At 37.3% G+C, this 12,600-nt stretch overlaps 1 protein-coding gene across 5 annotated transcripts in view; it reads left to right on the top strand.

Moving 5' to 3' along the window:
• LOC130428715 (class A basic helix-loop-helix protein 9) overlaps nucleotides 1–10,010 on the top strand; it is a 28,020-nt gene extending 18,010 nt beyond the window's left edge. For 2 of the 5 annotated variants that reach the window (XM_056756908.1, XM_056756913.1), the window contains one exon: nucleotides 8,907–10,010. In XM_056756908.1, the coding sequence (XP_056612886.1) occupies nucleotides 8,932–9,687 (756 nt within the window). In that variant the 5' untranslated portion in view covers nucleotides 8,907–8,931 and the 3' untranslated portion in view covers nucleotides 9,688–10,010. Of the gene's footprint in view, nucleotides 1–4,080; nucleotides 4,144–4,472; nucleotides 6,601–7,123; nucleotides 7,200–8,906 lie in introns of those variants that run through there. The other 3 variants (XM_056756911.1, XM_056756912.1, XM_056756909.1) reach the window with 3 other exon arrangements.
• Nucleotides 10,011–12,600: the final 2,590 nt, after the last annotated feature.

Here is a 12,600-nt window from a genome sequence, read left to right as displayed (position 1 = left end):
CAGAACATAAGAGAAGATTTGTTGAAGGATTTTTTTTGCAGCCGCCCATTCACTTGATTCTGATTAAATGCATTTTGTTATACTGACATTTTTCGAAATATCTTCTTTTATGTTCTGCAGAAGAAAGAACGGGAGCATGGGAGCGTGTAAATGATGACAGAATTTTCTTTTTGAAATTGAACTACTCTTTTAAACACCTATATTTGTATGGTGTATGTGTGGAATGAGCTTGAAATTAAGTGTGTGAGTTTGCTTATACTTTAAATTCCACCATGCTTTATTAACCATTTAAGTTAGTCATAATTTTCTTGGAAGTATTTTTCTTGCTTCTCAATAGGCTGACAAATTTAGCTAGTTTTGGTGGTTTAAATTCAATGCATTCTCTCAAATGAACCAGTGGGGGGCAGACAAGTACTATCCATATCTTTAGTTATCTTAAATCACAGATCAGGCCCAAATTCACCATAGACCGATAAGTGATCAATAAAGGTGTGACTTTGTCAGGTCAAGATTGTTTAATCAAATTAAAATGATCTTTATGTGAATTCGTGCAATGTTATAGGATTATTTTTATTGGCAATAATTCTGGAAAACAGATTCCAGTTATTATCACAGAAAGGGGTCAGACCTTTGAAAGGGGTCAGATTTCTGAGGATAGAGTGACATGGACAATAAACCCCTGTGAACTCCTCTGTGAACTCTTGAACTTCCACCATGTGTGTTAATTTTTGTTGAAAGCGAAGGTTATCAGTAAGTTCCTCATTTAGGTGGAACAAATCACACTGCCATTCAGAAGACACTTCCAAATGTCTGTAAACTGAATTTATAAATCTTTATAGATTATAATTTTCATCTTCAAAGTGTCCTTTGGTTCCTGAAAAGTGCTATATAAATAAAACATATTATTATTATTATCTTGCGCTTCCATGATTCGTGCATAATCAGCATTGTGGAACAATTAGACTCTTTCATCCTGTAAATGATAGAATTATAGCATTTTAATAGGCATTTCATAACTACCAGAATGCTTTATAATGTTTATAAAGTTTTAATCTGACAAGAAATGGGTAAAACAGTTAGAACATATAGTGAGGGAAATAATTATTTGATCCCCTGCTGGTTTTGTAAGTTTGCCTTACAAAGTAATGAAGGGTCTATCATTTTTATGGCAGATTTATTTGAACTGATAAAAAAAAAGGTGAAAAATGTTATATGAAGGTTATAAATTGATTTGCATTTCAGTCGGTAAAATAAGTATTTGATCCCCGAGCGAAACATAACTTTGTACTTGGTGGAGAAACCCTGTGTGTTGGCAAGCACAGAGGTAAAACATTTCTGATAGTTAGTCCACTCTCTAAGGTTTCTTTAAGGAGTTTCAGCCTGCTTTACAGATTCTCTATAGGACTAGAGACTGGCTATGGCATTTAATATGCTTCTCCTTAAGCCACTCTTTGGTTGTCTTGGTAGTATGTTTTGGGTCTTTGTCATGTTAAAGGCACATCCACGACCCATCTTCAGAAAAAGCCCTAAAACTTATTCTTTCCAACACTGTGCTTCTCTGTAGGGATGGTGTTCTTGGGGTCATAGTCAACATTTCTCTCCCTCCAAAAACAGGTCAAATTTGGTCTCACAAAGCCTTTCTGAATCATTTTGATTTTCATTGTCAAACTTCAGGTGGGCCTCCTTGGGTGTGTTACCAATGGTTTGCTCGCTAACTGTGGTCCCAACTGTCTTTAAATCATTAACAAGCTTCTTCCGTGTAGTTCTGGGCTGATCTTTAACCTTTATCGTGATCATCTTTACCCCATTGGGGAAATCTTGCAGGAAACTCCAGACCAAGGGCAATTGATATTTATTTTGTATTTCTTCTATTTCCAAATAATCGCACCAACAGTTGTATTATAGACCTTCATTTCTTTGTAAGCAAGCTTACAAAATCAGCAAGGGATCAAATAATTATTTCCCACACTGTAACTTTAAGGCTATACCTCAGGGCAGTCTGAACTATGAAAGGCCGACTCCAAAAAGAGGGTAGCTTACATTCCTAGGACATAACAAGTATTACCTACAGGCCATGTCATAGCCTCTACAGTAAAGTTCTGTCAAACACAGACTCCAGCCAAATCATAAATCACATAACTGGGCTCTAGTAATGTAATACTGAGTGAAAGACTGGCTCTTTTAATTGCAGAGAGCTGGCTGAAATAATGCTAGTCCTCCGTCTCTGTAATGCTGCTATACAGGTAGTGGTCGGTTGACTAGCCTTGAGCATGGCATCTTAGTCTTGAAAGGCCAGAAGTGATTTCATATCCCCTGTGTCTTGTCAACACGCTTTCATCTGAAATTCAGCTTGTATCTTTAACAGCTCATATTTCACTCTTCTGGAATGTTCTGTCAACGTCTCACAAACAAATGTTAATATTTACAGTAGCCGAAGGCCATGATTATAAATCAATTCAAACATGATTGTAACGTCTGTGGCATTTTATTTGACTTTTTGTGATCTAATTTTTGTAATTGTGGTATTGAACAACAGGGATACGTTAGGGTTGTTAACTTGTTGTCAAACATGGAAAAACGGGGTGCAGGTTGTAAAAAGTCAGTTTGACTCACCATGGAGACAAGACGATCACAAATATAGCAGTACATCCCATAGTGAGACAACTTTCTTCTTAATCCAGTGGTATTGTCTTCAAGCATGCTCATCTTGATACACAAAAGCGAAGTATAAACAGCGTTGTCTCTGTCATTACGAATAATATATTGTTTTGTAACTGAATTGATAGAAGTCAATAAAGTTTTCACTGCATTTTACAGATTTTATTTTAATGTCACACATTGGTTCTTTATCTCCGAGTGGCTCCCTTTTTAAACTCTGTCTAAGAATGACTAACTTCTGGGACGCCTCTTTTCTCCACAGACAGAGCACAAGCAGCCAGAGAGGTGGATACTGAGTCAGGGAATAAAAGTAGATCAGTCCCACCTCCCTTGACAAGAGACGACACCCACCTTTAACACAACATCATCAAACCTCAGCCAGGGGACTGGTGCACTCATGCCAACTAGCAAGGGCAACAGAGTGCAGATCACAGAGGCATGTGTCAACAATACCGTTGTACTCTTTTACAAGGGTTTGAATGGGCAGAGGAGGTCCCAGACATTTCCATTACGCTGTTAAATGCGCCCAAAGCGATCATAGAGTAGTTTGGGAACCCCCTAAATGAACACACAAGAATATCTAAACATAATGTTAGGAATAGAGTGATAGGGAAGTTTATGTATGCGATGAATGTAATAAGGTATATTTTTGGTTTGTTTGGTGTTTAAGGCACTCTAGAAATATGGGGTTGTTCAATTCGTGATGGGGTAAATATGCACAAACTTTTGGGTTAAATAAACCTAGAACATGTCCCTCTTTGACCCAACCATATGTTAATGTAAACCCAACGGTTGGGTTCGTCCATATTTTACCCAACAATGTGTTGAAACAAACACAATGTATATTTCCAAAAAAACGATCACAAAGCATGTGACCAAAAAAGAGAGCAAATAGCTTACATACTAATGCTTTAAGATCGCATTAGTGGCAGTAACCTACAATAACACAAAGGTGACTTTTTTCTAAGGAATGTAGTAACAAACCACTTAAAATTGTATTTACCACATGGACCTTTAATTTCCCTGCATACTTCTCAAGCCTCGCCACCCCTTTAAAAGCATGTATCTCAATAATTGTATCACTGTCTTCTATTAGCTGCCAAAAAACAGCTTCTCATTATCTAACCTTAGACTCAAGATTTACAAATCTCAGTTATAGCCAGTCCAGGCTAACTCTAGCTCTCCCACATGCTGCACGGCTATCTAAAAGGACCTTGATTTATACATGGCGACTGATAATTACTAGTGTCTTCCCATTCGTCAAAAAAGGCCGGGGTGGGTTTTAAGAGCGTTCTTGAAGTTCTCAGTACAAGACAATTAATCTGCCAACCCCTCTTGTAAATCATCAATGTTTATGCGTTGGTCTACAACTTAGTCTGGGTGGGACAGTTAGTGATTCAAACATGCAAATGTTTCCATTGCAGATTAATCACACATTGCTGGCTGTGGGATGCACGGGCAGGGGTGTGAGGTGGAACAATTGAGGTAATGCAACATTAAATGTAGAAGGAAAAAACATCTTTCAAAATTTTGGCTAGAGAACTGGTCTAAGGAGTGCTTTGCTAACAATGCCATGGCAATTCATTCTTATGGGCTATTCAGGTTAAGTGTCCAGCTCAAGGGTGCTCCTTAACCTTTGACCGAGCCGTCAACAGTTCAAAGACTTGACCAATATAAACCACTTTTTGGCTGACAGTTTAGATATTAGGTGAAAAATTGGATAGAAACACTTAACAAGAAGGTTAATGCATTGGCTAACATATACTAACAAATCAATGAACAATACTTCAACAGAATTGATTGACTTTAGTTCATGGTAATTTCAGCATTTACTCATACAAGTTAAAAAACAAAAGTTGTAACTGTTTATGTAACATTAGTTAGTACACAGAGTGAACTAACATGAATAATTGTATTGAAGGAATAATTGGCATCCACTAATAAATGCTGTAAAACTAACAAAAACAACCTTTTTGTATAGTGTAACCAAACTGAAAATACATGTTGAAAAAGTTTTAGATTCCAGTTGAAAGATCTTTTTTATTTCATCATTTCGACTTCATGTTGTTTTCAACCTGTAGAAGAAAAAAAATGATTATTACAAAGCACTTTAGTTTCCAAACCTCTCCAACAAAACCTTCAATTACCAAGTACATCAGTCCCCACTTTCTGTGTTCATGACCCTTAATCTTTGCTCTCATGACCACTGAGAAAAAGCAGCAAAAAACAATTACGCTGACGTTCCCACGGTCTCTGTCTGCGGTAGTTTTTGTTTTTGAGAAACACCATTCATTACCTGCCTAGGCGTGCATTACCAACATATAACATCTAGGGATAATTTTCTATATTAAGATGTGCCACTGCCAAAATGTCATGGATTTTATTCTCTTTTTTAAGTCTGAGTTTACCTGTGCAAAGGTTGTGGCGTTTTACAACTAATTTCAAATTATAGAGCAAACGCAGTGTGACACAATCCACAGCCCTGTGTTTAAACAGACCTGCATTTTTTATTATAATTGCAGAACAAGAAAAGGAAGAGGATGTTGTAATTCCTACTTAAGCAACTATTTTTTCCGCTTACAAAAACCAATTTGCCTTTCACTACAGAACTGGAAAACACCCCACGCCTATGAGCGACATGAAGTCAACACATCTATCGGTCAAAACAAGTTACAGTAAATGGCTTGCAGCTAAATGGCGTGACTAACCACTCTTCGCAAAAGTCATTCAAATGTGACCATGTACAAATATAGTCTATACTTTTATACGGTATGGAAATTAAATACATACTGAATATTGTTAAATAGGCCTCATTAATTGCGTATGTTCTGGCAGCTCTACTGGTAGAGCATTATGTTAATATCACAAAGTTTGTGAGTTTGATATACCCTGAATGCACTGTAACCGAACAATTGGCGGTACCCATTCAATTCAACTGTATAGACACAACACCAATGCAATGGGTACCGCCGTTAATCGTTACCAACATTCTTCAAAATATCTTTTGTGTTCTCCAGAAGAAAGAAAGCCATACAGATTTGAAATGACAAGAGGGTGAATAAATGATGACAGAATTCTCATTTTTGTGCAAACTAACCCTTTTAATACAATATTTGAGTCTTATATAGTACGTCCATCCATAATTGACTGCAGGGATGCTTGCAATGGCTGACACAGTATAGAATGACACTTAAGACACCTAAACATAGATGGTTGAAGTCATAAGTAGGCCCTTTCTGTTGAGCAGTTAAGAGTGGACAGGAAGGAAGCAATGTCTGAAATGGCTTCTCATTCCTTGTTTAAAGGTTATTGCACCACCGCCCATTGCTGATATGATCTGAGCTGTTAGAAAACACTCTTGGGCCGCTGATTTGGCTGGAGGCTTCAGTGCTGATTGTAAAATAGACACAAGCTAAGAGAAAGTAGTAAAACTATTGTATATAAGTAAGGGATAATGCAGGCAGCCGGTTGTTATAGCAAAAATAAGCCTCGACAGTGTGATCACTGATGGGGCTTATTTCGCGATAACTACCAGCTGCTTGTACATTATCCCGCTTATTACATGGCTGCTTGCCACTTGAGATTAAAACTGGACATGACGTGTGAAATATTTGATTACCTCATTTTTACTGATTGGAGACCTTCCGCGAGGAAAAGCTGTAAGAAATGGTAAAAAGAAAGAAAGGTAAGAAACGACGTTCATAAACATTCAATGTGGTTTAATCATTTGTAAATATAATGTCATATGTGATTAAAAGACATATTTACATTAAATTTTGTGTAATATTTAACTGCACCTGTCAAAATGATTCGCAGCATCCTGGTTGCTGGGAGAATAACAACCCTTGGAATGTTCCAACTGACCAATCAGAATAAAGTATTCCAGAGCGCCGTGTATAAGAGCCCATAACAGGTCTAACCAGTGGTTTCGTCTAAAAACTGGTAAGATTGATTAGTGCACTGTCCTCCGGTGAGTGAGACTATGAACGAAGGTTCATTTAGTAGAGAGAATGTAGGAAATTGTGTCACTTTTATTTAAGTTGTCCTGTAGCAAAGAAGAAATTACAAAAAAACATGCTCTAATGATTTTATTTCAGGACACCTGCTATCAACTGAAAGTTAAATTGATAGACCATTGACTATTAATAAAAAAAAAAATATATATATTATGTGTACTGAACAAAATAATGCATTATGAAAAGAGGATATTTTGAGAAATGCCTTAGTGGTTTTGTGTCCATACACTGGAAGTCAATGGGAGCAATGTTGTACTACCAATGTTCTTCAAAATATCGCAGAGTTAAAGAAAATCACACAGGTTTGGAATCAGTTAAATGTTGTTTTCCTCACTTTTGTAAGTCGCTAAGATGAAAGTATCTGATAAAGGGCTCAATGTCAAAGTTACTAGCAATATTAGGCCAATATACACTAACAAGCCACCGACACGAATGCTATATATTTGTAGACCTGCTTCAACATGAAGTTAACACACCACGTGTACAGTGTCCAGGATTAAAGGAAGGAAGTCATACAATTTGATGGTGAGTAAATGATGACAGAATTTTCGTTTTTGAGTGAACTATCACTTTAAGCTTACATCTAAGGGAATGTCTCTCAACCCTTACAGTGAAATGTTTGATGGTTTTGGGGGGAAAATACAACAATTACTTTTTATACAGCAGGAATGATAGATAGACGTTCTCTGTAGACTGTAACAATTCAACCAATGCAGAATAGAATATAATATACAGTAGAACAATTAATAGTCATCGATTACAATAAATCTGACAGTTCAAATACACAGGGATACAGAAGCTGCTTGCCAGGATAAAAAGGCAAAAGCACCGAGCCCCTTAATTCACATCACAGGTAATAATTGTAAAATATCTGTGTTCCTTTTCACTCACTTTGAAGTGAAGTGGCTACTGCCTGTTCTTGCCCAGTAGGAAGCGCACATTAGATTTATGACTTTTCAGACAACCAAATTATACTGTCCCTCGCTGCAGCCCAGGAAGGCCAGTAATCGCTTAATACACAAAAGCTAATTGTGACCATACAGAGATCCAGAGTTTATGTGACACATGATAAGTGCTTTTTCCATCCCTCTGGCACAGAAAAGGTGTAAAGGCAAATTGGTAAAAGAGACTTATCTGATGAAGCCATAATTTGTCATGAATGTTCTCATTTTTCTCTCAACAACAGGGACAAGGTAAGGCAATACATCTGGATCAAGGTTGGGAGAAACTTGGGAAGGAAATATTTGTACACTGATGTCAATGTTGTTTATTTTAGATGATCAATGGTTTATGGTTTTTTAATTGGGATTTTGGCCTTTTACACCATAATAGCGTGGTGGCTCTTTCATTGTATTTTGACAAGCATGTTTCATTTCAAGGGATAGTTCACACTGAAATGAAAATTATTTCATTATTTGTTCATCTTGTCATTTCAAACCTGCATGACTTTCTTTGTTTTGCAGAACACAGAGGAAGATTTTTTGAAGAATGTTGGTAACCAAACTAAATCGGCCCCCATTGAGTTGCATTGGTTTTGTGTCCATACAATAGAAGTGAGCTGTGACCACCATCGTTCGCTTAACACAATTCTTCAAAATATCTTCTTTTGTGTTCTGCGGAAGAAAGAAAAGTCAATCAGGATTTAAAAGACAAGAAGATGAAGAAATAATGACTGAATGTTAATTTCTGGGTGAAATACCACTTTCAGCACAATTGCACAATGGTTCCAGTGTGTAAGTTTTGGACATGAAAGATCTGTGTGAATTGATTTGGATTCTGGCTTTATTCTCCATAAAAGCATGTTATTTATTTGGAGTAAAGATAAATAACCGTTAAAGAGTCAAAAACAAACATGCAGGCATTTTCACACACCTTGAAGTTACATATGTCTGTCAGCCTTGCAAATTCCATTCCTCGTTTTCAGCACTGTACAGTTAGAAAGAGCAGATCCTGTGTGTTGAGGAGGTGTGTCAGAGTCTGTTGACTGATGTCTACTTTTGCCTGGAGGGCACTTGTAAACACAGAATACACCTTTGGTTATAGGCAGCTGGCCCACGTGACACGTCAGGTTGTCTTTAAAAGCCCCGCTCTCCTTTGCTGAAACTGTCAGATCTCATCTGGTAGAAGAACAGAGGTTTTCAACATGTGGATGTTTTGCAAAGCTGTCTGTAGATTGTAAAGAAAAAAGCTTGCCACGCTACTTCTATTAAAGCTACAAGTTATATTTTGAAGCAGGACGAAGGTCATATCATCAGCCATGAGTTTGGGCGGCACCAGTACGGAATCTGAAATTTCAGAGGATGAGTTGGAGGATTTGCCTGTGGGTGAGGATGATGACTGTCGAAACGAACACGCCAAAGAGCCTTCCGTCTCACCCTGCCCCAGTGACCCGGAGGACGTCAAGGTGGACAAGAGGCGTAACCGTCCCGTTCGGTCCAAAGCAAGAAGAGTCACCGCCAACATCAGGGAACGAAAGCGTATCCTTGACTACAATCAGGCCTTCAACGCTTTACGCACCGTTCTTAAGCACGACCTCAGTGGGAAGCGCCTCTCCAAGATCTCAACCCTACGGCGTGCCATAACCCATATTTCAGCACTGTCCTCGTACCTGCGGACGCATTCAACAACAGAACCAGCTTCACCTCCCTGCACCCATATAGAGTGCTACAGGCAACCAGAAGTGAACGCAGCAACTTTCCGGGAGCCCGTTGAGAACTATCTTCACCATCAGAGAGAGATCTATGGTATGCATGACCAGACAGTTTCCAAAGAGATACCTTTGCATCAGGAAACATCAAACTCAGCAAAACTCTGTTCACCATCTCCACATGACAGCCATTACAGTCCCATCAGCCAGCTTCACATGAGCCATGGACACTATGGTCACCAATGGGATGACAAAAGCAGTTATTACTACAACGGGGGTCCTGGATATCAACATGGAATGAGGGTGACCTGTCATCAGAACCACATGGAGACCTACTGTATGCAGAGTATGCTAACTCAGCATTGACTTGGCAAATGGGTTCCCTTCAATATCATGGATATTGACAATCACTAAGTATGCACTGTATAGCATTTATCATTGTATGCTTTAGCAGTTCATGAACATTGCAACATGAAATACTGTGCATTGCATTTGTAGACACATGTGATTGGAGACTGTTATGGATGTGTCCTGATTCTGTATATTTGTCTTTTTTAGGAGGATGGTTAAGTTATCAGGCTGGAAAACTATATATACTTTATATTACAACAAATTTTTGGTAATGATGCCTACATTTTTTGTGTCTGGTGTACCCACATTGTAAATATTGTAAGATATTGTGTATTTTTGACTATGCAGAAGTTGTATGAAGATACATTTTTTCAACATATGTTTTGTCAAATGCACAAACCCCAAATAAAGCAACTTATGATAAAGATGTATACTCTTTTAATCTACCTTAGCTGTATTTAAATGAACACATCCAATCAATTTGATTACATTTACAGTACAATATAGGTCAAATAGATTGGAACACTTATTTACTTATTCATGTTTTTTCCACATTTTAGAAAAAATATTAAGCTCATCAAAAGCTGTGGAATATCAAAAAGGGAATGATGAGAATTATGTTGTGACCAGTTTTTGGAGTCTCACCCTAAGATGATTTTTAAACAATATTGAAGGAGTTCCCATCTATTCAATGCTCTTCCTGGGTGCTCTTTTTTTTATTATTCACTCAAAGTCGTCTGTTTCAAAGACATTTTATTGAATACATTTTTAGTTTGTAAAAAAGGGTTAGTTTGAAATTTTAGTTGGTAGAAAGGTTTTATATTAGCACAATTATATTTTTGTCTACAAACTTATTTTAAACTTCTAAGCATACAGCAGATCAAAACCTTTTTAAGATAATGAGTAGGAAAATATTTGACTGGTAGTGTATTTAATAAAAATAAAAAATGGGCAAATATTCTGCATGCATCTTTATAAATAATACATACTGCCCATTAAATACCATCTTCTTCCTACACGATGTATTATTAGATTAAAGTATCTGCTGTTTAAATAATATACTTTGATATTTATTGCTTTACATTACACAATTTTTCTTTCTAAATAGCACTCAGTGGTTCTTTAGAGGTTCTTCAGAAGTTCTTTGGGGTGACCGGGGTGCTCCATACCATTTCCAAGAACCTGTTAAGCCCCTGCATGATTCTTCAGCGGTTCTATATATAGCACCTCATCCCAAAAAACTGCTGAAGAACCACCAAGTCCCCAAAATATGGTTAAAGTGGTTCCCCTATGATTGCAAGGAGCCAAGAACCACTTTTAGGGCAATATAGTACTATTTTTTTAGACTCTGTCTATTACAGATTCGTATAGTGTGTGTTGGCACAAGGGGGTAGTAACAGACTTTTACTGAAGATCCCCCCAGGATTGATAAAGGGAGGTGATTCCAGTAAGGTGGATAAAAGAGGCACAGGAAGGAACTGCTTTGAGATCCCAACCCTCCCCGACTCCCTTAAGGCAGCTATATGACTCAGTTTTGTCTCTTGATCAGGTGCAGTCTGAGACTAGAGAACATGTTCTGTTCCTCTTCACCCCCTCTGAACAGTAGGATGACATCACTTGTTATTGACCAGACTGAAAAACAAATATTTATTTACAAATTGCAAGGTAAATTCGTGGAGAAATAAGTATAAATTGTAAACTGTAGAACTTTGTCCATGTGTGGCATGCAGGTGATAGGTTACTATGTACAATACACAATTAGGCCACTTGAGGGCAGCAACTGCATACAAGATTTGTGACCCTGGACAACAAAACCAGTCTTAAGTAGCACAGGAAAAAAATTTGTAATCGCCCGAAGTACAAGGTATGGGTAAAAATTACAGATTTTTCTTTTATGCAAAAACTCATTAGGATATAAAGTAAAGATCATGTTCCATGAAGATATTTTATAAATTTCCTACTGTAAATGTATAGAAACTTTCTTTTTGTGATGGCCTGCTACAGTGCCTCAGATTAATAACTTCAAAGGAGATTTTCTCAATATTTTGCTTTTTTTGCACCTTCAGATCCCAGCTTTGTAAACAGTCATTGTTCAGCCAGATAGTGTCCTAACAATCCACATATCAAAAGAAAGCCTATTTCAGCTTTCATATGATGTAATAATCTCTATTTCAAAAAATTGACCCTTAAGACTGGTTTTGTCGTCTGGGTATCATATTAGAAATAGATTGCTTTATAGATAAATAGTGCTCCTGTAGCTCAATATGTAGAGAATTGCAGAAGTCATGGGTTTGATCCAAAGGGAACACGTACTGAAAATGTTTTGCAATTCAAACTGAAATTTTAACAAAATCTGCAACCTTTAGATAAGCACTCAAGATCAGTCAGCAATTGTACAATGGGAATCTAAACAGGGAGTGTATGCAATTATATAATGTATATTCCTATCAAGATATACTCTGTTAACCACACTTTAAAATGGAAGTATTTTACACTCAAATCCTGTGATACCATAAGCACAAAGTTCATGTTCATCTTTATTTATAAGTCAGACTGCCCACACTTCTCAGGCTTATTACCATTTCATGAAATGCCAGGGTGAGAAAAATGTCTCATCTGTGAATCCTTTTAAGGTCAGCTCTGTTTTATCCACTCACCACCTTTTAGACGTTTACACAACTAAAACAGCACGTCAATGTGAGCATAAACACAGTTGCTACACCATTGAAGACAGATGATTGTTATGTCACATAAACAAACCTGCGTCTTCAGAGACCATTTGACATGATGAAACTAAACACAAATTCCTGATGGATTGAGTAAAAATGTGTTAGCCATATGAAAACAGACTGTACATAGACAGTTAAGATTATTCTGAATCATTGCCTTGGACAGTGTAGATTGTTTCATGACAGTTTATTTTAATGG

This window comes from Triplophysa dalaica, chromosome 9 (genome assembly GCF_015846415.1).
Source record: "Triplophysa dalaica isolate WHDGS20190420 chromosome 9, ASM1584641v1, whole genome shotgun sequence".
NCBI classification, from domain to species: Eukaryota; Metazoa; Chordata; class Actinopteri; order Cypriniformes; family Nemacheilidae; genus Triplophysa; species Triplophysa dalaica.
This window is presented reverse-complemented; position numbering and strand designations above follow the sequence as displayed.